Source organism: Eucalyptus grandis, chromosome 1 (genome assembly GCF_016545825.1).
Source record: "Eucalyptus grandis isolate ANBG69807.140 chromosome 1, ASM1654582v1, whole genome shotgun sequence".
NCBI classification, from domain to species: Eukaryota; Viridiplantae; Streptophyta; class Magnoliopsida; order Myrtales; family Myrtaceae; genus Eucalyptus; species Eucalyptus grandis.
This window is the reverse complement of record NC_052612.1, coordinates 39,952,573-39,979,407: the sequence shown is the minus strand read 5'-3', so window position 1 is coordinate 39,979,407 and position 26,835 is coordinate 39,952,573. Positions and strand designations below refer to the sequence as shown.

The window sequence follows — 26,835 nt, the reverse complement described above, 5'->3', positions numbered from 1 at the left end:
GTGAATGAACGATAGAAAATGTTGGATCAGCGGAGATTGACTAATCAATGTGTCATATTCACTAATCGACCATATATAATAGAAAACTTCCCAGGGCAAAACTCTGTCAACATCCACGGCCATGTACCGTTCCAAGTGATTCACAGAACACACCTCTCTCATTCTTCCTTCTTATAGCCAGCACGGAAGTAGACTCCATGCTATTTATTTGATACATGTACAAGCACGAACGTCGGCTAAAAGGTTACCTTTATACCCAATAGTGCCATTAACTGAAAAATGAACTCTGGGTGACCAGGCCAAGCCGCTCCTGTGACCAAGTTTCCATCGGTGAAGCAGCGATCGATTGGATCAGGTTCTAACCATGTGGCGCCGGCTAGTACCATGTCGAGCTTCACAGCAGGATATGCTGTACATTTCTTCCCCTGCAACAAATCACGATGAATACACCGGTTATACCCTGATGATCTCAAGATACAATAACACAGAATGCCATTCAACTTCAGAAAATTTTCATGTCAAATGCTAAAACTCAACAGGGCCTCATATTCCACTGGCTCTAATTTCATTTCATCACACTTTAATACCACACCAATCTGTTGAAAAGCCTTATACATTTAAACTTAAATAGCAGATAAGGGACATGTGCCTATCTCCGTGACTTTTTCTGATACATTCTACCTTAGTGTTCGATTGAAATGTGGAGAAGTTCACAATCACAGACGCCAAGAGTCGCAGTTAAAGTAGTCGCCACCACAAGAAGTTCCTCAAGATCAGCATGAGCATTCTCAAAAGACCGATGAATTTATACAGAAACTCCTACAACTGCTACCAGATAACATGCTAATCAACAGTTTTGTCCCATTATTAATATCCATTATCCAGAAACAACCTTGAGAACACCAGCAGCAGCCAAAATCTGCTGCCCATGGCAAATGGAGGCAACTGGCTTCTTGGCCTCCATGAAATCCTTAACTAGAGCAATCACTTTCCCATCCAAGGCCAAATATTCTGGGGCACGACCTCCAAGGATGACAAGGGCATCATAACTTGAGGCATCCAAACCCTCAAAGTCAGCTGTAAGAGTAAAATCATGGCCAGGTTTCTCGTTGTAAGTCTGGTCACCTTCAAAATCATGAATTGCAGTTGGGCAAGTGTCACCACTCTTCTTCTTGGGGCAGACTGCATCAACATGGCACCCTAGAGCTTGAAGAGACTGAAAAGGTACGTATACCTCATAATCTTCCATGTAGTCCTATAATAGCAAGCCATGGGCAAAGGTTTTATCAAACTCCGCTTAAACTGTATGGCCTCGTGACATGTTAAGTAGAAGCGAGCTCGTGACAAACCGCCCAAATTCATGCACAAGCGCAACTACTCATAATGTCTTTTGCTCCCTTTCAGATAAAGTATAAATTCAACAATATGAGCAATGTAACTCGCTTTTCCTATTTAGTCATTCTTTGATTGAAAAGTGAATTTGATTAGTTGAATAGCAGAAAAATAAAATAAGTTAAATGAACCATCCATCAAGGATAAGGATAAGTATTGGGTCCATGACAGTCTTCACCTGGAATTGCTTAAGAGTAACCAGCCACTTGGAAGGACTACTCCTCCTGTGACAACTAACCCTGACAATCATAGACTCACCTAGAACAGAGATCTGTAATGTTGTTTAAAACAGAATGGCAGTAATTGACCCATGAATTAGATGGAACCAAATGCGGATTTAACTGAGTGGCTCAACTGCTATTTTAATATAAAGAGCTAATCCAATGCAAGCTAGCACCAATTCTTTTCAGGAAATATTTCTCTTGAATAATATTTTCACATATCATAATTACCATACTTCACTTCCATAACTCAAATACCGCTGACTCATCTGTACCACCAGTTCAGACAAGGACACAAGTAAATTCAACTAATCATCCCAATTATGTAATTAACCTGTATAAGCTCAATAAAATGTGTTACAATCCAAAATGACATCACTCTGCACTTTTGCCGTCCATAACTCACTCTCTTGAGAAACTAGAAGCTTTAATTGACAGCCAAACAAAATGCACCGGAAAATGAAAAAAAAATTGAGTAATTTATTTGAAAACATTTTCAGACAATACTCTTGGAGCACATTCCAATACCGATATAGAGAGGTTCGGAAGTATCCAGTGATCCATAGCAGAGAACCAGCTCCAAAAGCTCAAGTAAATAGAAAAGATGGATTACTAGTCAGTTGAAAAGAAATAGAAGCAGGAACACAAGTCATATACGCCATTACTGCCCAAATGTTCAGTAAATTCTCAACACATACCCCACATAAAAATAAGATCCGTTTTTGCCGACCCAGTAATGCTGCTGCCCAAAGCCTTCACAAAAGACTGGATGAACTCAGGATGTCCAGGGTATGCAACCCCAGTCACAAGATTGCCATCAGTAATACAGTGTGACAGGCTCTCAGGTTCAACCCAGTGAGCACCTGCAGCAATCAGTACAGGTCCCACAGTAGGATATGCTGTGCACTTGCAACCTTTAACAATATTTGCAGCAGCCAAAATCAATTGGCTATGACAAATAGTGGTAATCGGCTTTCCAGCATGAGAAAATTTGCTGACGAAGTCTACAACAGATTGATCCATCGCAAGATACTCCGGAGCTCGTCCTCCTGGCATGACTAGGCCATCATAGTCACTGAATTCGATTTCAGCGAATGTGGCATTTAATGTAAAATTGTGCCCCGAGACTCGGAATAAATCTGCACAGCGTAGAAGGTAAAGCTCAAAAAGGAGTAATTAACGCCTACAGATTGAGAAAAGACAAACCAATGTCCCAGCTCTTTAAGAGCTCAATGGAGATTAAAGATGATATATGTAAGCAATAAAAAGAAATCTATGAGGCTGAAAGTCTGATATGTAAATTATCAAATGTTGTAGTATGGTTTCTTCTATATACACATGAGAAAAGAATTACATGAGTATTTTGATATTGTTAGTATAGATAGATGTTGAAATTATTAAAAAGTTCTCAGTAAACTGAGAAGATATTTTAAATACATCATTGATTTTTTCTTGTGTGTAAGAAAAATAAAAATGTCCATAATCTCCTTGCAATCCACATTACTTCCAAAACAAGCGCCGCATCTTTTGTAACAATGATATGTCCCCATACTGAATGCGTTTGTGAAAATAGAAAATCATACAACATCCCTTTGAATTCCTAGGCTACCACACAGAAATAGATACATTACAGGTCCTCACAGCAATTGGATAGTAGATTATTCCACGGATAACAGAAGTCCAAGGACTTGGATTGCTGAAACTAAAATACAGGTAATGACTTAACAAAATGCTTGAAGCAGAACGGGTATCTAGACGATTTTCCTAGTCAATGAGAGTTAGTTATGGACACTGAGATGTATAAGGCCAATGATAAGAAGACAAGTATGACTGTGAGATGTTGACATATGCTGTAAGGGCAAAGAGTGTTCTCTTTTTCTTTTTTAACCCAAAAATATGAAGAGGACACTTTTTGAATGCTTTGAATTTCATGTGAGAACATGAAGAGACTTGTTCTAAATCATGCTATTGACAGGACTGTCTTCTAGTTCAGTTAGGTCTTTCTATTTTCTTTTGTACTTCATCTAATTTTAATATTTAATGTGAACTTAATGGGTAGCTTGAAATATTTTTCTATTTATACCAGTGCTTACTTATCACGTACTCTTTTTGGACATTAGTTTAATGACTATGATACAATGACATACATGCTCTTCAAGTAATAGCCTTTTTCAACTCGATGTAGATCATGCTCAGCATTTCTAATTTAATTCATCCGCCTCTGCAATATTCACATTGATGTAGAACAATCATAAATGCTTTATGAATTTCCTTTCTTTCTCAAGAACTTGAGATGAGATCACATGTAGATGCTCAAACAGCAGATTCTCACTGTCACCTAGTGTACCTGGGACTCATCTAGCACATTCAATATGATGTAGTTGACAATAACTACCAAGGAGAGAGAAGCGAAGTTTGACATGGCACATGAATTCAATCAATCATTCAACAATAACAGGTCTCATTAAAGTCTGCTAATATCAAGCGGAAAATCAACAAAACTAGGAGTAAGGTTTTATTCCCATCGGGGTTGGCAGTCATGTCATGTAACGCAGGCATCGCTAAGAAAGTGAAATTTCAAAACGCCCATTGTACTTTGGACCATTTAGAAAATGATCAGAGTATGTATATTTTTTTCAACTCAATCAGAGGCCATGTACTTCTCAAATAGGCGAAATAGCACTTCTGCAGGTCTTCTGCAAAGAGTCAACATCACTCATGATTGTTTCATCCCTTCCAGCACTATCTTCTTCATCATCATAACATATATCCTGGTCCTTTTCTTCTTGACGAACTATATCAAAGGAATCCAATAAGAGAAGGTTAATATCGCATCATGGACAATGCACACTTACAATACTCAATCAATGACACGCTAGGGATGAACTTTCGATTAATGTGTCAACTAGTTGCACAAAATTCTCCAGGGCAACATGTAATTGGTTCCAGAAAATTTGTATATGCTGTTTTCATTTACATTTCAGAATGCGGCAGCTTCAAAAACATGTTTGGAAAGACACTGGAAATTATTTTACAACTTCGACAATGGAAAGCATGTTATGAATGAAAAAGAGTTCAAAGCTGAAAATGACATTTTGGTGTATCCAGTATTTATTCATTCTAACAAAAGCACAGATCTTTGGAAGGAAAAAGAAAAATTCTATTTTACAGCTTTGATGGAATACAAGCATATACTCCCATTTTTCATCCCGTTAGAGAATTTTCATTTTCATTCACACGTTTCCAAGAAAACAGAAAACAAAAATTAAAATACTACCAAAGTACTTCCACTTCCACTTCCAATCAAGGACCAAACATGCAAAGCCAGGATCCACAATGCAGGCAATTGGCCAGATATTATTTTGGCTTTCAGATGCAAGAGAATGAAGATGATCATGAGAAAAGGAGCTGACAGAAGCCAAGAATGACAAAGAGTAAAATCCATGGAAGGAATAAGACTAAATAGGCACACTCCTAAGTGGTCCAAGCATGAACCAGAATAATCAATTATGGTCAGCCACTAGGTCTAACACCAAATTAAGCAGTTGGACAACACAATGTTAACGATTTGCAAATCATCGTGAATCACTATACCTTGTCCATATCATCTTGCTCTTTTCTAGTAAACCCACTAGCAGCAAGTTCTTTGTCCAGAAAACCAACAGATTTGCTTATTGAATAAAAACAAGGTCTACTGCTTCCTTCTGAATCTTCCTCTGAATTCTACTGAGTGGAATCCTAATGCAAATGTGCTCCATCCTTATCCGACTATAAACCTTAACATGAATTCTACTGAGTGGAATCCAAAAGAAAAAAAAAACGAACCTCCGGACGTACGGGAGTCGCCAATGGGGTGCCTACGGTGGGGCTTGGGAAGGCGACGGCGGGCGACGGCGTCCGCGTTCAGGAGCAGGGGGCGATTCGTGGAGGAAAGAGAGAGAGAGCGACCTTCGTTCGCGGAGAGGGAGGCCAAAACGCGATCAGGGGTTCGTCGGCGTCGGGGTTAGCCAGCAAGGGCGCTCCGCAGAGGAAAGAGGGAGAGAGAGGAGCAGAGGTCGCGAGAGGGAGGCGAAAGGGCGTCGGCGACGGCGTCAGGGGCGGAGGCGGAGGTGGAGGGGCGGAGCGTCGGCTTCGGCGTCGGCGTCGGCGTCCGCATCGGAGTTGGGGGCGACGGAGGCCACCGACGGAGGGCATCGGCGTCGTGGGCAACCAGCGGAGGAGAGCAGACGCGTCAGCAGAGGTGGAAAGGGCGTCGGCGTCGGCGTCGGCGTCGCGGGCAACCAGCGGAGGAGAGAGAGCAGAGGCGTCGGCGTCGCGGGCAACCAGCAGAGGAGAGAGAGCAGAGGCGTCGGCGGAGGTGGAAACGGCGTCGGCGTCGCAGGCAACCAGCGGAGGAGAGAGAGCAGAGGAGGGGAAGAGCATTCGGAGAGAAGCCCTGCGATTTTGTTCTCTCGCAAAACGGAACGGAGAACGGGGAGAACGGGGAAAGAGAGAAAGAGAGAAGAGAGAGAGGACGAGTGGACATGTCGCAGAGGAGAGCAGAGGAGAGAGAGCGTCAGAGTGGTGGGCCCACGAGCGGCGCGCGCAAATTTTAAACGCCTGACATCCTCGCCTACGTGGAGCCACGCGTCGATCGCTGAGTGGTTTAACCCACCGCCTACGTGTTGGGTTAAACCCACCCAATATTTTCTCTTGATCCGGACCACATCACCTGCCCCCTCGCCACGTCACTCCAAGCTCACCCCCGCTCGCCACGTGTCTCCCCGCCCTTCCTTATATTCTCCATCCCATCCCATCCCATCCCCCTCTCTGTCCCCACCCCGCGGTCCCCGTTAACCGACCAAAACCACCAGCGGCTCGCTTCGGCAAAGTAAAACCATGGGCAAGCAGAACGACGGGGGTGACGCCACGGGCTCCGACGAGTTCAAGCTCGTCGGCTTCTCCAACTTCGTCCGGTCCAACCCCGGTCCGACCGCTTCCCCGTCCGCTGCTTCCACCACGTCGAGTTCTGGTGCAGCGACGCCACCAACGTCTCCCGCCGCTTCGCCTGGGGCCTCGGCATGCCCGTCGTCGCCAAGTCCGACCTCTCCACCGGCAATGCCACCCACGCCTCCTACCTCTGCCGCTCCGGCGACCTCTGCTTCCTCTTCACCGCCCCCTACTCCCCCTCCATTGCCTCCTCCGAAGGCCTCGACCCCTCCGCCACCGCTTCCCTCCCCTCCTTCTCCTACTCCGACTGCGTCGCCTTCGCCGCCAAGCACGGGCTCGGCGTCCGCGCCATCGCCCTCGAGGTCGAGGACGCCGACGCCGCCTTCCGCACCAGCGTCGCCCACGGCGCCAGGCCGGTCTCCCCGCCGGTCGTCCTTGACGGCCGCGCCGCCATCGCCGAGGTCCACCTCTACGGCGACGTCGTCCTCCGCTACGTCAGCTACAAAACCCAGGCCTCCGATCGCGGCGACTCCTGGTTCCTGCCTCGGTTCGAGCCGTCGGTCGAGGTCTCCTCCTTCCCGCTGGACTTCGGAATCCTGAGGCTCGACCACGCTGTCGGGAACGTCCCCGAGCTCGGCCCGGCAATCTCGTACGTGAAGCGGTTCACCGGCTTCCACGAGTTCGCCCAGTTCACCAAGGACGACGTCGGGACCGCGGACAGCGGGCTCAACTCGATCGCGCTGGCGAACAACGACGAGACGGTTTTCGTGCCTATGAAGGAGCCGGTGTTCGGGACCAAGAGGAAGAGCCAAATCCAGACCTACCTCGAGCACAACGAGGGCGCCGGGCTGCAGCACCTGGCGCTGATCAGCGAGGACATCTTCCGGACGCTGAGGGAGATGAGGAAGCGGAGCAGCGTGGGCGGGTTCGAGTTCATGCCGTCGCCACCGCCCACGTACTACCGGAACCTGAAGGCCCGGGCCGGGGACGTGCTGACGGACGAGCAGATCAAGGAGTGCGAGGAGCTGGGGATTCTGGTGGACAGGGACGATCAGGGGACGCTGCTCCAGATTTTCACCATGCCCGTGGGTGACAGGTATGTGATCTCGATTTTAGGCGGGCTCTCTCCTTTGAGTCTTCGCCAAAGTCAATTTTTTTAGCTATGGGCATGTGAAACTTTGAATTGAGGATGGATCGGGGATTGGATATGGTTTGAGGGTACAAAACATGGGTTTGTCGATCATTGACGAGACAATAGACTACATTCTCTCTTTCGAAAACAGCATGTATGCACTTGATAGAACAGACCCTCGATAACATCGGTTGCCCAAGTCGCTCAAGGCCCGACTTTTTCCTTGGATTTAGGTTGAATTTGTTAAAATAATTTGATGTCAGGAGCAAAAAGTTGCCATAGATTTCGGTTTCGAGTGAAAACCAACTTGGGTAATAGTGTGTAGCAGTGAATTTCTAAGTCCAAAGTATCTGTCGGTCCTCCTCTGATGTTGTTCACCTGGTTTCTCTTGCTGCCTGACCTTGCAGGCCGACCATATTCATTGAGATCATACAGAGAATGGGGTGCATGTTCACGGACGATCACGGGAAACAGTATCAGAAGGCCGGGTGCGGAGGGTTTGGGAAGGGCAACTTTGCGGAGCTTTTCAAGACCATCGAGGAGTATGAGAAGATGCTTGAGGCACGGCGAGTCTCGGGGCCGGCCTCCGCCTGAATGGATGCTTTTGGCCATTAGTTTACCTAAGCCTGGTTTCTAGTGGCAAGCATAGTTTGTTGTTGTATACTTTTAGGGCCGGCTCCGCCTGAATGGATGCATTTGGCCATTTGTTTACCTAAGCCTGGGTTTCTAGTGGTAAGCATAGTTTGTCATTGTATACTTTTGAGTGCTAATAATAGTGGAATAAAACACTCTTTGCCAAAGAATTTGGGGTGCGATTGTGCTTCTCTGATGAACGATAACGGAAAGTTCTCTATCATCAAATGGGAGAATGCACGACATGGCATGAGCCAACAAGACGCTTGAGGCACAGCAAGTCTCGAGGCCGGCTCCGCCTGAATGGATGCATTTGGCCATTTGTTTACCTAAGCTTGGGTTTCTAGTGGCAAGCATAGTTTGTCATTGTATACTTTTGAGTGCTAATTATAGTGGAATAAAACACTCTTTGCCAATGAATTTGGGGTGCAATTGTGCTTCTTGATGAATGATAACGGAAAGTTCTCTATCATCAAATAGGAGAGTGCACAACATGGCATGAGCCAACAAGACACTTGAGGCATAGCGAGTCTTGAGGCCGGCTCCGCCTAAATGGATGCATTTGGCCATTTGTTTACCTAAGCCTGGGTTTCTAGTGGCAAGCATATTTTGTCATTGTATACTTTTGAATGCTAATTATAGTGGAATAAAACACTCTTTGCCAATGAATTTGGGGTGCAATTGTGCTTCTTGATGAATGATAACGGAAAGTTCTCTATCATCAAATAGGATGATAACGGAAAGTTCTCTATCATCAAATAGGAGAGTGCACAACATGGCATGAGCCAACAAGACGCTTGAGGCATAGCGAGTCTTGAGGCCACTCCGCCTAAATGGATGCATTTGGCCATTTGTTTACCTAAGCCTGGGTTTCTAGTGGCAAGCATAGTTTGTCATTGTATACTTTTGAGTGCTAATTATAGTGGAATAAAACACTCTTTGCAAATGAATTTGGGGTGCAATTGTGCTTCTCTGATGAACGATAGCAGAAAGTTCTCTATCATCAAATGGGAGAGTGCACGACATGGCATGAGCCAGCAAGACGCTTGAGACTAAGTCTTGGGGCCGGCTCGCCTGAATGGATGCATTTGGCCATTTATTTATCTAAGCTTGGGTTTCTAATGGGAAGCATAGTTTGTCATTGTATACTTTTGAGTGCTAATTGTAGTGGAATAAAACACTCTTTGCCACTAAATTTGGGGTGCGGTTGTGCTTCTTTGATGAACGATAACAGAAAGTTTTCTCTATCATCAAATGGGAGAGTGCACGACATGGTATGAGCTTGCAAGACGCTTGAGGCACGGCAAGTCTTGGGGCCGGCTCCACCTAAATGGATGCATTTGGCCATTTGTTTACCTAAGCCTGGGTTTCTAGTGGCAAGCATATTTTGTCATTGTATACTTTTGAGTGCTAATTATAGTAGAATAAAACACTATGTGCTAATTAATTTGGGGTGCGATTGTGCTTGTTTGATGAACGATAACGGAAATTTCTCTATCATCAAATGGGAGAGTGCACGACATGGCATGAGCCAACAAGACGCTTGAGGCACGACGAGTCTTAGGGCCGACTCCACCTGAACAGATGCATTTGGCCATTTGTTTACCTAAGCCTAGGTTTCTAGTGGCAAGCATAGTTTGTCATTGTATACTTTTGGGGCTAGCTCCACCTAAATGGATGCATTTGGCCATTTGTTTACATAAGTCTGGGTTTCTAGTGGCAAGCATAGTTTGTCAATTGTATATTGTTGAGTTCATCATTGTCTCTATTGTAGACCATATACAATTGGCCTTTCGACGTCACGATAGCGACTCCAATCACCACTGGGGCCATTCAAGTTGTGGTCCCCTCAAAACTATTCATAACATGAAAATGAGCTCTCTTAATTTATTTAGGAGCTTACCAGGACTTGTATCACCTTTCAAATGTATGTATCAAGACCCACAATATGGCTATTGGCAGAATTTGCATAGCAAAGCAATTCATGCGGACCCAATCAGGGCGAACATGAGTATCATGACGACAGCTCCCATACCCTTTGCCCATGAACTGTTTTCCACCTTATAGTATTGTTGACATCTAAATTTTAACGATCCAGTTTAGTCATTTATCGCATTAAAAAATTAGGGATTAATTTTAACTCCTAAAAAAATACTAGTTAATTAATTAATCGCATAGCATATAGTTTTAGGTGCATTTATTTTAATTTGTATTTACATTGATAAATTGGTTCAAATTGATAGTTCAAAACTTTAATTTGGTGAATTGGATTAAGCCCACGAAGGGATTAAATCGGCCCAAGCTCGTATCCTCATAAAGATTTTACGGATTTATTTGTGTGAAATTTCAAATTTTAGAAGAATTCTCTTGCAATCTTAAATCGTATCAAAGGTAAATATTGTATTTGAAAAAAAGAATTTTTGTGGATACGAATTTAAAAAAATTAAAATCTTAACTCGTGGCCTAAAAATAGATTAAATGTTTGTGGAAGGGGCCGCACATTGAATACTCGGCCACAATCGGGGTTTTTCTGTTTTCTCTTCAGTCGAAGAGAAATCGACGCAAAAGCAGAGAGAGAGAAGGAGAAAAGAGAACTGGTCAGGGAGAAAAGTGTCCGACCAGCAGGGGGAAAAGAAAAAAAAAAAAAAAAGGAAAAAAAAAAACAATTGACAAGACCCTACTGTTCATCTTCTCCAAGGGGTTCTTTTGCCGTGTCTGCACCAGCCAACGCCGGCACCGCCTCCGCCGGCGTCTACCTGCCGCCTGCACCTCCACCCGGCGCTGCTCGCCACCGCGCCGGAGTCCCCCTCATCCGCGCCAGCAGACCACACCCCGCAACCCGCGAGCGCACCCTCGTCACTCCTGCAGCCCATCCCGCAGCAGCTCGCCTCCTGCCGGTCGACGCTCCCGCGCCTGAGTGACCGCCAACCATCGCCGCTCGTCGCTCCGCCCGCCACCGTCGCGTCCCGTCTGGCCTGCAGCCCGCCCCGACTCGCGACGACCCGGCTCTGCTCTGCCCGCGAAGCCTACGCTGCTGCCAAGCCGCTCCACCAGCCTGACGAAGCCGCCACTGTGCCGATCCGCGACGACCCCGACGCTGCTCCTGGTCCGTTCATCGCCGATCCGCCTGCGACAGCCCGACACCTTCTCTTGCTCGCTCGTCGCTGCAACCGCTCGGGTTTTCCTCTGCCGCACCGTGCCTCGCTTCACCCGCGACGCCTTTGCTCCGACACCCAGCAGATCCGCTCCGAGCCGTTCCACCAGCCCGACGAAGTCACAGCCCGACGCCGATCCTCCGCCGTTGCTGCCGAATCGCCTCCGGAGCAGCCATCGACTCCACCGAGCGCCGATCCACCGCCGCACGCCTCTGCCTCTAGTCCGACTCCCGGCGGTCCCCTCTGCACCAGCAACGACGCCCTGCTCCGCGCGCACCTCAGACCGTCGTCAACGCCACAGCAACCGCCGGCGACTCTGAGCTGCTCCGCCCCCTTGCCCGCTGGTCGCTGCTGCTGACGCCAACCCACGCCGGTCACTGCGCCTCCGCGTCCCTGCAGCAGCTCGCGACGGCAACGCCGCAGTAGCTCTAAATCGCTAGCCCATCTCGCCTGCTGGTCCCTCTCGCCGGAGCTCCGATACGGTGACCCACCACAAGCTGCCAACGTTGTTTGGAAAGCATAAGCTAAAAAGGAAAAAATGGAAAAATCACATTAGGTAGTTTGTTCTATTTTATTTTCTTTTTATTATTTCATTTTATTTTGCTTTATTTGGTTTTCTTAGTATAATTATTCCTAATGTATGATTGATTGAGATTGCGACATGAAATTGCTCTGAAATTTGAGATTAATAGTTCGATTTTCGTCCGAAATCCACTTCGTCCTTGCACCACTGAAAAAATCGCCAATCCGATTTTCTACCTCGAGATTTGATTAGCAATTTATTTAAAAATTGCGCGAGATATGATCTTATCGATCCTATCTTAGATATTGGTTTGAATCAATTTTATTTTTATAAAAAGAAAAATCAAAAATATTTTTCTAGGTTTGTTTTAGGGATATTTAGGGATATAGAGATTTTATTTCGAATTTTTAAAAATAAAAAAATCCAAAAAATACATTCATTTAGGATGTTAGTTTTCTTTAATTTAGATTGCATGTTTAATTGTTTGGCAATTTTAAATTTCGAATTTCATAAAAGAAAAATCAAAATAAAATAAAATTAGATTATGGCATTCTTTGCACGTCATTGCATCTTAAGATACAATTTCATGTTTCATTTTAAGTTTAGATTGATTTCTAAGATATATTGCATCTTAAGTTAGAGATTGTTAAATTAAGATAATATCTTAATTTGAATTAGGATTTGGTCCGACATGATCCTTAATATAAGCTGGATAAAATCTTAATTTAGATAGATAGTTTTTGTATTTTTTTAATTTCGAATTTCATGAAAAACACAAAAAAAATTTCTTAGAATAAATTCATTTCATTCGTTAGGATAGACTGCATGCTTGTATTTTATTTATGTCATATAGCTTAGGTCATATTGCTATGTCATATTATTGCATGTTAGATTAGCATCGCATATAAATTAGATTCTCGTTAATTAAGTGAAAACAAAAAAAGAGAAATTGCGTGTTAATTAGAAATTATATCTAGAATTGTTGATGTGGATTTTAATTTAACATTGCAGATGCTTTCGTTGCTTTAATGTAAGTTTTGTAATCTATTCATTTGTTTATTTGGATGTTAAATTGGTGGATTGCACACCTGCATAATCGCTTCACATGTCAGGGAAATTAATTTAAAATTAATCCAAGCCACTTGCAAAAATATTTTTTTCAAAATAAAAGAAATGGTACCGAAAGAGCGTTAGAAAAATCTAGCGTAAGCCAAGTCCCCGTACCCAAATCTCTAGTTCGTAGGAGTAAAGTAAATCTCTTGTTATTTTACTTGGGTTTTTAATCGACCCACCAAAAATAGATTAGTGTCGATTCCTAATTGAAAATCAATTGCATGTTAAAATACTTGAACCTAAGTCGCGAATTGGTGAATTGGTATGAGCTTGGAAAAGCCCTTAAGTCTAGACTTAACAATCCATTAGCCAAACTCTTGTGGTGTATTGTGTGACAACAATCCTAAGTACTTCAAACTCCAATCAGAAGAATGGCTTTCTAGGCAAAGCTTGAAGGTAGAGATCATCTCTCTCTCTCGTCTCTCATCCGTAGAGACAGATTTTTAGCAAATTATAAAAACACAGAAATCGAACAGCAGACAATGGTATACTCCCAGAATGCAAATTCACATAGCCTAGAAGATGGGGCATCACAACTTACGCTGGCAAGCAAGATATTATTGCCATACTATAGTCCCTTGCATGGTAAGGACGACATGCTCGCACGAAATGTGAGGTGTCCGGCGACGACTGAAGGAAGCACCCATAGTAGAAGAGGGATCGGTGAAATGGAACAGTGGCTACCTGGGGAGCAAAATTAGCGGATAAAAAACATGGAAAGGTTAAAAAAAAATCAAACAATTCAAAAGTACTTTCTCTCTTACGAAATTAACGACAAGTTACATCCAGAGCAGTTCCCGGCATACAATGGATAACACACTCCGGCATCAACAAAGTAACATTCATGGGATACCAGGACATCCCAAACTTCAGAATTAAGCGTGATCTTAAGGTCTATCACGTCAGCTTCCCTTCACAAGAAAAGCAATTGGCCCTTGAGTCATTTTATCGACCAGGTCATAGCAAAGCTCTCAACAATTATTTATGAAAGCACTTCAAGATGTAACTATCAACATGGACCCTGCACTATTAACATGAAAAACCCGGTCAACTTCACGGTACCATCAATCCGCTTGAACCACCGAACGAAGCTCGTAAAACCACCTGCGAGACCAACGTGACCAGTGAAACCCTAATTGATACTCTAAAAGCATGAATATAATCATATTTTGGAGAAGGAACACACTGAAAAGTGCAACTTTTTACGGTCCATTGCCTAACAAATAGGAAGCATTTTGTTAATGATCTATTTTGTAAATCCAATTAGATTGGCTAATTGCGCCGTATCTGCCAAGTCTTGACATTAAAGCTGTAGTGCTACTAAAAAAAGTCGCTTTATGAAATTTCAAAGTGGCGAGGTTTAAATGCAATAATAATGTGTATATATAGTTGGCCAAAAAAATAAGGTACAAAACAACCAGAGAAAAAAAGGAAGACAGAATAAGTAACGAAGAAACAGGTATGCAATTTTACTTTTGCATTTAAGAAATATCTCAATCTTTCAAAGTGTCACGACCTCTTTTTTTCCAGTGCACGATCGGGGCGAGCGCCTTGCGGAGGCTAATGGTTCGGCTATGTCCATTAGGCTTAGCCCGAACTCTCCCAAATCCACAAATTCACGACTTAATAGTCCAAGTTTTTAACTTGCAAATTAATTTTAAAACGGAGTCGCCACTAATCGATCTGAAATGGGTCGATTGGAAACCCAAACGAAATATCGAGAGAAATACTCGTTTCTGCGCAATCAAAAAATTTAGGATCGGAACCCGATTATACTAGTTAATCACTAATGCCATTTCGGTACCTAATCTTGTTTAAACCCTAAAGCTTTTGGATTTTTGATGGATTTTTCATGCATTTGTGGAGAAAAAACATTTTTGGTCTTTTTCTATTTTTGGACGAAAAAGCATTTTTTGGATTTTTTTCTCATTTTTGGACATAAAAAGCAGTTTTTGGATTTTTGATCTTTTTCTGAAAATATAAATCATTTTTGGCATTTTTCTAACTTTTTGGCTTTTTTGGGAAAATATGGATCTTTTTATTTTTTAGTTTCTGGAAAATAAATTTTTATTTTTATTTTAAACATATTATATTATATTATATTATTAAAATGCGACTTGGGTCGGGTCCCCGGGTTAGGACCAGCCCAAAGAAAGCCTGGCTCGTGTGGAGAAACCGGGCCCCTTTTTTAAAAGGAGCTAGGACACTTGCTCTACGAAACCTTGCCCGGCAACCCACTTGTTCTACAAAACCCTACTCGGATTCGACCCAAGTCGTGACTGACGCAATGCTTCCTCCTCTCTTTGCCTAAACGCGGCGCTGATGGAGGGGCTGGGACGGCAAGTCAGCGTTGACGATGGCGGCGACGCGGAGGACAGCAGTGGCTGGTCGTTCCATAGGATAAGAGAACGACGCACGGCGATGGCAACCAGATCTAGTTGGCCTGTCGAGACCGGGATCGGGGCTTCACGAAGGGGCGTGCTAAGCGGTGGCAGCCAGGGTTTCGGGCGGAAAAGGTGACGGCGACGCGGCAAGCGGAGCTAATACTTGTCTGACGCGGCAAGGTAAGTAGACTTTGATCCTAAAGTTGTCGGTCTTTAGACTTTGACCTTAAAGTCTGTTCAGATTAGACAGTGGAAAGGTTTTATCAACTTTAAAATAGTAAAGAAGTTTTTTCCAACACCCGCCACTTCCACCACGTTGAGTTGTGGTGCACCGACGCCACCAGAGCCTCTCGCCGCTTCTCTTGGGGCCTTGGCATGCCCGTTGTCGCAAAGTCCAACCTCTCCACTGGCAACAACACTCATGCCTCCTATCTCTGAAGCTCCAACGACCTCTGCCTCCTCTTCATTGCTCCCTATTGCCCATCCATTGCCACCTCTGGCGGCCTCCAACCCTCCTCCATAGCATCCCTCCCCTCATTTTCCTATTCCGCCTGTGTCACCTTTGCTACCAAGCACGGGCTAGGCGTCCGTGCCGTCGAGGTTGAGGTTGAGGATGCCGCTACTGCCTTCCACATTAGCATCACCTATGGTGCAAGGCCGGTCTCCCCGCCGGTCATCCTCGATAGTGCCGCCACCATCGCTGAGGTCCACCTTTATGGTCACGTTGTTTTCCGCTATGTTAGCTACAAAACCCAGGCTTCCAATCGCAACAACTCCTCTCCAAACTCCTAGTTCTTGCCTCGGTTCAAGCCGTTGGACGAGGTCTCCTCCTTCCCGCTAGACTTTGGAATCCAGAGGCTCGACCATGCCGTCGGGAGTGTCCATAAGCTCAGTCCGGTGGTCTCGTACTAGAAGAGGTTCACCGGCTTCCATGAGTTTGCTAAGTTCACCGAGGACGACATTGGGACTGAGGAGAGTGGGCTTAACTCGATCACGCTGGCGAACAACGATGAGACGGTCCTCCTGCCAATGACCAAGCCAGTGTTCGAGACGAAGAGGAGGAGCCCAATCCAAACATACCTGGAGCACAACGAGGGCCCGGGGGTGCAGCATCTGGCGCTGATGAGCGAGGACATCTTCTGGACGCTGAAGGAGATGAGGATGCAGAGCGCCGTTGGTGGGTTCGAGTTCATGCCACCGCCACCGCCCACGTATTACCGAAACCCAAAGGGCCAAGCAAGGGACGTGTTGACGGACGAGAAGATCAAGGAGTGCGAGGAGCTGGGGATTATGGTGGACAGGGATGACAAGGGTGTTAAAAACCATAGGAGATACAGATGTGCAGATATGCACAAGAGTAGCGCTAAAACAGAGGAGAACAAAGGAGATGCACAAGAACAGAGGAACCGTCTGTTTTTACACCCACACATATAAAAAAAAAAAAAAAAAAAACTGACGCCTTAGCCTTTATATAGGCTTTACAAAAACAAGTAACCACCATAGCCCACTAACTTCACACGTACAACAACCAATCCACATAATAGACTATTAACACATAAAAACAAACCAGAAACATTGACTCATTCAACATTCCCTCCCTTAAACTAATGTTGCAAACAATCAATTTAAAGGACCTTCTCTCAATTTGGAATATCCAACAAACAAACACCAAGGAGCTTTCTCAACTTCTGAAACATGGACAACTTTAGAGGCTTGGTGAATATATCAGTCACTTGATCTTCACTTCTACAGAAAACTAGCTCAACTACTTCATCCTTTGTAAGATCTCTTAAGAAGTGGTACTTCACATCTATATGCTTGCTCCTCCCATGTAGAACTGGATTTTTGGACAGCTTGATAGCTAAGCTATTGTCACAATAGATTATAGTTGTTTTTTGCTGTTTGAACTGAATCTCTTCAAGAATCTTCCGTAACCATATGGCTTGACAAGCGCATGAAGTTACAGCAACAAATTCTGCTTCAGTTGTTGATAAAGTAACAATTGATTGCTTCTTTGAAGACCATGAAACCGCCCCGAACCAAGCATGAATACATACCCTGAAGTACTTCTTCTATCATCAACATCTCCAGCGTAATCGCTATTTGTACACCCAAACAAATCTGACTTTTCTCCCTTTCTATAGAACAGCCCAAAATTTTTAGTTCCTTGCAAATAGCGAAAAATCCTTTTTGCAGCTTGTAAATGTAACTCAGTTGGGTGCTCCATATACCGCTTATAAGGCTCACAGCATGCATGATATCTGGTCTTGTCCCCATCAAATACATCAGGCTTCCAACAATCTGCTTGTAGAGAGTGCTATCCACCTTGCTTCCATAAGGATCTTTCAAGAGCTTCAATCCAACTTCAGTTGGAGTAGTCACAGGGTTACAATTATTCATTTGAAACCTGTCCAAAATCTCTTGAACATACTTCTTTTGAGACATAAAGATTCCAGCTGCAAATTGAATAACTTATGCCCAGAAAATAATGCATCAATCCAAGATCAGTCATCTCAAATTCATCCATCATAGACTCCTTGAATTTGTCAAACATGGCACTATCACTCCCAGTAAAAATAAGATCATCCACATATAAGCATACAAGAAGCAACTTTCCACCATTACCAATTTTAATAAAGAGTGTATGCTCATATGGACATTTTCTAAAACCTTTCTTCAAGAAATAGGCATCAATGTGACTATACCAAGCTCGGGGAGCTTGTTTTAACCCATATAGTGCATTTTTTAATTTATAAACTTTATGTTCACTACCGAGCTTCACATAACCAGAAGGTTGATCAACAAATACCTTTTCTTGAAGATCACCATGCAAGAATGCTGACTTCACATCCAATTGGAAGATAGGCCATGAATTCTACGCTGCTAATGCAATTACTAATCTGATGTGTCAAGTCTTGCTACAGGTGCAAATACTTCTTTGTAATCCACTCCAAATTCCTGCTTGTAGCCTTTCGCCACCAAGCGCGCCTTATACTTATCAACTCACCATTCTTGTTCAATTTTGTCTTGTACACCCACTTGACTCCGATTGTTTTGTGTCCTTTTGAAAGATCTGTTAACTCCCAAGTGTTATTCCTCTCAATAGCTGCAATTTCTTCATCCATTGCTATCCTCCAATTTTCTTTTTGTACTGCTTCATCAAAAGTTGTTGGATCACAATCTGAAAACAAAGCAAAATGGATAAGTGGATCTTCATATTGATCAACTCATGTTACTTCATAATCACTCATCCATGCAGGCCTCCGTCGAACACGATGAGGCCGATCTTCAGGTTCCGCAACTACTGTTGTACTTTGGACACTACCTATGGCGATTTGGGTTGTTATGGATTGCTGCACCAGCCCATTTTCATCTTCAAAATTCGTTGGAATTTGCTTACCAACACCTTGTTCACCCCACGGCCAAGTTTGTTCTTCATCAAATATCACATCACGGCTGATAATGATTTTCTTGGTCATAAGATTATAAAGTTTATAGGCTTTTGATTGATCACTAATGCCAAGAAAAACACATTTAACTCCCCTGTCATCTAGCTTCTTCCTCTTTTGGTCAAGAACATGGGCGTAGGCAATACACCCAAAAATCCTAAAGTGATCTACTGCAGGTCTTTGGCCCATCCATGCTTCTTCCGGTGTCATATTTTGAACAGCTAGAGTGGGACTTCTATTTAAAATATGAGTGCTCCAATTGACTGCTTCAGGCCAGAAACTTTTTGGAATTCCACTTCCCCTCAAGAGACTTCGCACCATATTCAGAATGGTACGATTCTTCCTCTCACATACGCCATTTTGCTGTGGTGTATAGGCTACTGTAAGTTGTCTCTTGATCCCATGCTTCATACAAAAATCTGTAAACTCAAGCGAGTTGTACTCTCCACCACAATCTGTGCGAAGGACCTTTATTTGATTTCCTCCATCCTTTTCAACAAGTGCTTTGAAGTTCTTGAAAGCCGCAAAAGCTTCAGATTTTTCTTGCAAAAATACACCCAAATTTTCCGACTAAAATCATCGATGAAGGTAATGATATACCATTTACCTCCATTGGAAATTGGAGATATTGGTCCGCAAATATCTGAATGAACCAACGCCAACGGACTTTTTTCTCTCCACGATTTTCTTTGTGGAAATTGAGCACGATGTTGCTTGCTAACAACACGATCTTCACAAATTTCCAAAGGAGCAGAGATTTGAGGAAGACCCTCCACCATCTCTTTTTTATATAGTGTTCGCAACCCACCGAAATTAAGACGCCCATAGCAAAAATGCCATAACCAGGCTTCCTCCTTCAATCTTGCAGAGAAACATGAATTTGTAGTGTTGTGGAGATACAATGGAAACATCCGATTGCCCGTCATTTTGACTTCAGCAATTAAACCCAACTTCTCATCTTGGATTCTACAAATCCCACCTTTAATAGAGATTTCATATCCCTTCTCTTGTAGCTGACCAGCACTTAACAGATTAGTTTTCAATTCAGGGACATACAATACATTTGAGATAGTTTATACCGAAGTCCCTTTTGGATGAATTGCCACTGTTCCTTTCCCCATCACCGACACAATGGAATTATCACCAAACTTTACAACGTTGTTGTACGTTTCGTCTAGATCAAAAAACATTTTCTTGTCTCCACACACGTGATTGCTACAACCAGTGTCAAGATACCACATGTTTGGTTAAGTTTCTTCCTTCTCATGGCACACCATCAAAAGAGATATTTCTTCTTCTTTTTCAGCAAAGTTAGTTCTTTCAACTCTTTGTTTATTCAAATTAGTTCAACATTCAGATTTGTAATGCCCATACATGTGGCATCTAAAACACTCCACTTTGGATTTGTCTGCTGACCTTGGCCTAAAACCAGTTGAATGTCATCCTCCACGACCTCTTCATCTCCCTTGGAAATCACGATAGGAATAGCTTTCAGACTTTTGATCAAAGCTGAAGCCATTGCGATCGTTGTTCTCCCTTCCTCTGCCTCTTCCTTTGTTCACCCTTGTTGCTGATGAAGAATGATCTCCAGTTGAGACCTTCAAAGCTTGCTCTTCCATCTCTTGTTGTAGGAGTTTTTGTTCATGAACTAACAAGGATCCTTGCAACTCATCAATGGAAAGTTCTTCAATGTCCTTGGCTTCTTCTATGGAACAAACAATAAAGTTGAACTTTGGTGTCAACGATCGAAGAATCTTTTCAACGATGATGACATCCTCCGTCTTGTCGCCATGAATCCGCATCTTGTTAACTATTGCCATTGTCCGAGAGAAGAAATATGTGATTGTCTCTCCCAACTTCATTCGTAGCATTTCAAACTCCGAACGAAGCGTTTGAAGCTGCTGCCTCTTTGCTCTTGCTGAGTCTTGATACTTTTTCTTCATGGAATCTCATATTTCCTTGGAGGTATCCTTGCAAAGAATTGTCTCCAAAATGGATCTGTCAATTGCTTGGAAAAGATCATTTTTGGCCTTGAGATCCTTCAATTTTAACGCATCCAAAGCCATTCTTTGCGCTGCCGTTAACATAACTCCTTCATCAGGTTCGGTAACTCCCGAAGAAACAACATCCCAATACTCCTTGGACTTGAGAAAATTCTCCATTAGTATGCTCCAATGATCATAATGACCATCAAAGTGTGGAATAGCAGGTTGTACAAATGTTTCTGAGGCCATTACTGCTGCTGCAAAATAGAACCACCACAAAAGCAACTTGCTGCTGCTACAAACGAAAATAACCTGCTGCAATACTCTCCCTTGACTACTGCAAACGAAAGTACTTGCTGCAATAAAAAAAACTCTCTTTTGGTTCTCACCTTTTTATAGCACTCAAACACACACTTTTCTTCCTAACCTCCGCTCCGATACCAATGTTAAAAACCAGAGGAGATGCAGATGTGCAGATATGCACAAGAGCAGCGCTAAAACAGAGGAGAACAAAGGAGATGCACAAGAACAGAGGAACCGTCTGTTTTTACACCCACACATATAAAAAAAACTGACGCCTTAGCCTTTATATAGGCTTTACAAAAACAAGTAACCACCACAGCCCACTAACTTCACACGTACAGCAACCAATCCACATAATAGACTATTAACACATAAAAACAAACCAGAAACATTGACTCATTCAACAGATGGGACACTGCTCCAGATATTCACTAAGCCTGTGGGTGATAGGTATGCGATCCATTTCCTGCAGTCTCTCTCTTTTGGCTACGATCGTCTATCGAAACTTTTTTATGACACTTTAGATAGGACCGTGAAATGCATGCACTTCATAGAATAGTCCCTCAGTTATATTAGTTACCCAAGAAGTTACTCGAAGTCATAACTTTTTTCTTGGATTTTCGGTCGAATTTGCTACCCTACATCGGGCGCCCAAAATCGCCATTTATTTACTGTTTTAAGTGAGGATGAACTTGAGTAATGGCACATGACATGGATCTTTTCTAAGGCCAAAGTATCTGTTGGTCCTCCCTTGATGTGGTTCATCGGTTTTCTCTTGCTGCCGTAACGTGCAGGCCAACCATATTCATAGAGATCATACAGAGAGTGGGGTGCATGCTCACAGACGATCACGGAAAATTGTACCAGAAGGGCGCGTGCGGAGGGTTTGGGAAGGGCAACTTCTCGGAGCTCTTCAAGTCCCTTGAGGAGTATGAGAAGACGTTCGACGCCCAACGAGTTGCTGCACTGGCCTCTGCCTGATTGGACGCCTTTGGCCATTCGTTTCCTTAAGTCTGGGTTTCTAATAGAAGATAGCATGTCACCGTGCGTCTGAGTGCTAAGTAAGTAAGTATGATGGAATAAAAGTTGGGATGCGTTTGTGCTTCTCTAATAAACAATAATGGAAAGTTCTCCGGTTCAAGGCATGAACCCATTAAAGAAGGATGAACTTTGTGAATAGATTGATAATGATGGTTCCTTCTTTACTGCCTCCATCTTGGACATTATGATTGGCCTTCAAACATCACAATCCGCCTCAAAACCTTCCATGACATGAAAAATCGCTCAAGTAACTTGGGAGATTACCGCGACTATAATCAGCTTTCAGATGTATGATCTAAGACTAACCATCTGGCTTTCGCATGATTTGCGCAGGGAGGGCAAAAATAAGGACCATGAACTGAAACTTGAATACCCTAACTCATGAACCCCTTCCGAAATTTCTGATACTCCTAACTCACGAGGTGTTTCATGTGACAGCAACCCTAACGAATTCGATACTGTGAGCTCCAAAGGACAGTTATGAAAAACTACGTAAGTAACTCACTGCTTGAAATTTCTGCTAGTACACAGGCATAGAGCCATTAGTCGATTTCTGTCATAGAGATGGGGCCATGCGTCTGTATGCTGCGTAAAATGTCTGCCCACCGTTCCTGGCAACCTTCCGGCCTTCCTTGGTCGCGCTAATCAATAGCTTCACCACAGGATCATTCTCGAATTCTTCCTCCGCGAGTGCCTCCAACTGAGGGTGGTTTCCAAAACAGCCCTTCATCCAACTCGTCAAGTTCTTCAACATCATCTATGATAGCGAATATTCTGCCAGCAGCAGTCGGAGTGGACCCCATCTAACAAGAGAGGGCTAATCAGTGATTGCCCTGCGGCGGTAATTTTTCTCCGTGAATTAAGGATCCTGAAATAGGATGAACATCTTTTTCGGTTGTCCTTACTGAAAATAGTTAGGCACGTACTTCATATAGTTTCCATACAACCGAGATATTATGGTATTGACCGCGATTGGCCATCCTCAATGCAGAAATGCGCTCCTTCTCATGTTCTGTCACCTTGTCCCTAATTCCTATTCCGATCGTGTTGGTTTGTGATGATCTTCCCGACTGCACCCGAGATGGCCTGTTCCACAACTTAGATAATTCCCTTTTTATTTGCTTAGTAATTTTCCTTTTACATTCATTACCGACACATATATAGTATCTTGTTCACCATTTTCTAAAAAAGTCTTAAACCTATTACAATTATGTCAATTCGGTTCTACACCTTCTTCTTTTTTTGCAAATAGAGTTATAAACATTTTGTATTTATGTCAATTCAATTCATCAAGTCAATTTCATATGGTTAGCAATGGTGTCAACATTGGCTATCCTACGCGGCACAAATGGCATTAACATGGACAATATTTAATAATATTTTTCAAATTTTTTTCTTATTTTAATATTTTTAGTGAGGTCGTGTCTCGCTTAACCATGACCATGCTTGCCCGAAGCTAGCGAGGAACATTGCTGGCCTTGCCTCTAGCTTGCAAAGGAAGAAGGAAGTGAAGGGGAAAAAAGAAAGAGAGAAAGAAAAAAAAAAAAAATTAAAAAAACACTAAAATATTATTAAATTTATTCTCGTTAATGCCATATGACGGCCAACATCTATGTCAACATTGGTAGATCATAATTAGCTAGATGAACTGAATTGGTACAAATTTAAAAGGTTTAGACACAATTAAAAAAATTAATATTGAATTAGTACGGTTATAAAAGGTTTATGACTTTTTTTATATTTTTTCTCATTTAATGCATTGCATCATTTTTTCACTACTCTATATCCAAAATTGAAACAATCAAAGGCAATGTATGACATATTAATCTCAAAGAGAGGTATAGAACCTTGCTTTCATGAGGACTTAGTGGGTAAGGGTAATATCATTAGGCTTAGGGCACGTTTGATAACGATTCTGTTTTCAAAAATAATTTTTAATTGAAAATGGTTTTTTTAATTTTATTCCCGAGAACAATTTCTGAGCAAAAAAGGTTTGCTAAGCTGTTTTAGTAGTTGTGCCTTTTGCGGTGTATCCTTTGGACTGTTGTTAGCTTGGTTGTCTTCTTGTTGTTGCCTTGTGGCTCTTCTTCGGCTCCCTTTCACTCTTTATACTTGTAGCATTTAGAGTGTAAGTTTTTTTTGGTGCCGTTTTTGTAAAGTTGACCTGAAGTACACTAATGATACCATAAGTTGTGTATGGCGCTCACTTTGGTGCCAAAAGTTTCCGTCGGATCACTTAAGTGCCAAAAATTTTGAAAAACGATCACTTTAGTGCCATCGCCAATTTGGTTGGCCGGAAATCCGACGTGGCAGTTTTTTATTAATTTTTGACACCAACATGGATCGCCGGAGAATACAATCAGCATACAAAGAACAAAACGATACCGTTTACCGTTTTCCTCCAAATAAAAAACCCTAAATCCCCAATTTCGACTAGAACCAAAAGTTGAAAACCTTAAATCCCCAATTCGACCATTTCAAGTGCATACTTCGATTTTCTGCCAAAGTCATCAGCTCACTTTTGCATATGGAGGACAAAAGCTTTAACAGCGGCTCACATTCCTATAAGAAAAGCGAATTAGATGGTGAGTGTTACTGTTATTGTGGGTTATCGAGTCGAGAAGAACATTTTGGACTCGGTTGAATCCTGAGAGAAGATTTCATGGGTGCGGCAGATATAGAGAAAGCTCAAAGTGCCATTATTTCAAATGGGTTGATACGAAATTCTCTGATCAAACGATAGAGGTAATATTGGAGTTACTTGAAGGCCGAAATCAACCTCCATCTATGTTAATGGACGAGTTGGGGGATGTCAACTCAATGCAAGCTCAAATGAAGAGTTTAACATCTCTGGTGGACCATTTGAAGAGGGAGGTTTCAAGGCTGAAAATTGAAAGAAATTTTTATCGAGCGTTGATTGTATTCTTATTCTCTTGGGTAGTTTATTCAAATGTAAAGTGAGTAATGAGAAGAAGTTTGTATGTCTACCATAGTCGAAGACGTGGAATATGCACTTGTATTGGATTATTTATAAGTAAAATGTGTTTTTTGGTTTGCTGTAATTTTTGTATGGAGCAGAATGTTTTGTTGTTGTAATCTATAGGTAGAAATGCAAGGTTGGACTTGGAATGCATTAGTTGTAAGCACTTAAAAGTTTTGTTGTTTAGTTGTGTATTATCAATATTTGTTTTGATTAGTTTTTACTTCAAATATAATGGTTTGCTGCATTTTTTATTTGGTAATAGTTTGCTACATTGAAAGCAAATGGTAATGATTTCCTACATTTTTTATTTGGTAATGGTTTGCTGCATTGAAAGCTTTTGGTAATGGTTTACTGCATTTTTTTATTTGGTAATGGTTTGCTGCATAAAAATTGCTGGTTTGCTGGTTTGCTAGTTTGCTGGTTTGCTGGTTTGCTGCAACTGTTAAACCATGGCCGAAATTAAAGGATTGTGGCAAATTCATGATTAACCATTTCAGTGTCATAAGTTGTAAATAGTGATCACTTAAGTGCCAAATTTTTATAAATGTGATCATTTAAGTGCCAGTCGCAATTACAAAGTGATCACTTATGTTGCACAAGTTCTTTAAAAAATAACATGTTAGTGCCAAACGTCACATTCCAAATGCATTGAGTTCTTGCACTTTTTTCTTGCACTAGTTGAGTTGCTAGTGCATCTTCTTGCACCAGTCCATACAGATGTTGATGCAACAAGATGTACCAGCACCCAAAGTGTTCTTGTAGCAGCACATATAATCAAAACCCCACAAATTCATTATAATCCACAACTTCAACCAACAACAGCAATATTGCAGCAACAGCAACATTGCAGTAACAACAAAAATAAAATATACAGTATAACTAACTTGCTAGCATTCTAGCCGAAACCAATACAAGAGAAAATGAATAGTCATTCCAGTACTTGCCATTAACATTGCTTGATTGTTTACAAAAGAAAAGAAAAGCATGTCTAACTTCACTCCCCAATCATCGAAAGTTCAGCACTTTCCTATAAATAAATAAAAAACAATGGCAATATGCAGGCAGCAACTACCATTGATGATATAATATCCAGCACACTCCTAAAAAAAGAAAACATGAAAAGAGACCATGTCCAGCATCACATAAAAAGAGACCATGTCCAACACCCTCCCATCAATCAATATTGACAACACCCTGATCTCATTTTCCTCTTGGAGCTTTGAATTGATTCATAATCCGAGCACTCTTTCGAACTGGATGTGCAGGTTCTTTAACTAGGCTTTCTGTCACCTCATTTTCCTTTTCCTTGTTTTTTATAGCGGCTATTTTTGTTCTAGCATCCAGCACACTCCTAAAAAAAGAAAACATGAAAAGAGACCATGTCCAGCATCACATAAAAAGAGACCATGTCCAACACCCTCCCATCAGTCAATATTGACAACACCCTGATCTCATTTTCCTCTTGGAGCTTTGAATTGATTCATAATCCGAGCACTCTTTCGAACTGGATGTGCAGGTTCTTTAACTAGGCTTTCTGTCACCTCATTTTCCTTTTCCTTGTTTTTTATAGCGGCTATTTTTGTTCTAGCACG

The 26,835-nt window shown here is 42.6% G+C and overlaps 3 protein-coding genes, 1 long non-coding RNA gene and 2 pseudogenes across 4 annotated transcripts; 3 read left to right on the top strand and 3 right to left on the bottom strand.

Moving 5' to 3' along the window:
- Nucleotides 1-167: 167 nt before the first annotated feature.
- LOC120286710 lies at nucleotides 168-3,971 on the bottom strand (annotated as a pseudogene).
- Nucleotides 3,972-4,045: 74 nt separating this feature from the next.
- LOC120294109 lies at nucleotides 4,046-5,420 on the bottom strand. The gene is made up of 2 exons (XR_005551592.1): nucleotides 5,208-5,420; nucleotides 4,046-4,407 (listed from the first exon to the last, which is right to left on the bottom strand). It is a non-coding gene; the product is annotated as an uncharacterized LOC120294109 (long non-coding RNA).
- Nucleotides 5,421-6,491: 1,071 nt separating this feature from the next.
- On the top strand, nucleotides 6,492-8,283 carry LOC120294107 (4-hydroxyphenylpyruvate dioxygenase-like). The gene is given in 3 exon segments (XM_039314038.1): nucleotides 6,492-6,576; nucleotides 6,579-7,638; nucleotides 8,082-8,283. Coding segments are annotated over 3 exon segments (1,332 nt in total). The 3' UTR covers nucleotides 8,269-8,283.
- A 1,244-nt stretch (nucleotides 8,284-9,527) lies between these two features.
- Nucleotides 9,528-11,820, top strand: LOC120286709 (proline-rich protein 36-like). The gene is made up of 2 exons (XM_039299145.1): nucleotides 9,528-9,581; nucleotides 11,032-11,820. The coding sequence occupies exons 1-2, from the start codon at nucleotides 9,528-9,530 to the stop codon at nucleotides 11,818-11,820; spliced, it is 843 nt and encodes a 280-aa protein (XP_039155079.1).
- A 3,600-nt stretch (nucleotides 11,821-15,420) lies between these two features.
- LOC104442253 (4-hydroxyphenylpyruvate dioxygenase) lies at nucleotides 15,421-22,307 on the top strand. Its single transcript, XM_039299139.1, is given in 4 exon segments — nucleotides 15,421-15,614; nucleotides 15,761-16,794; nucleotides 21,627-21,669; nucleotides 22,014-22,307. Coding segments are annotated over 4 exon segments (1,458 nt in total). The 3' UTR covers nucleotides 22,201-22,307.
- Nucleotides 22,308-22,816: 509 nt separating this feature from the next.
- Nucleotides 22,817-26,835, bottom strand: part of LOC120286703 — a 17,297-nt pseudogene continuing 13,278 nt past the window's right edge.

Excerpts from the sequence above, each read along its gene's own strand:
- LOC120286709 (XM_039299145.1), top strand. The coding sequence starts at position 9,528 with ATGAACGATAACAGAAAGTTTTCTCTATCATCAAATGGGAGAGTGCAC. Across the intron at positions 9,582-11,031 it reads ATGGGAGAGTGCACGACATG|CCAACGCCGGCACCGCCTCC; the intron begins GTATGAGCTTGC and ends TGTCTGCACCAG.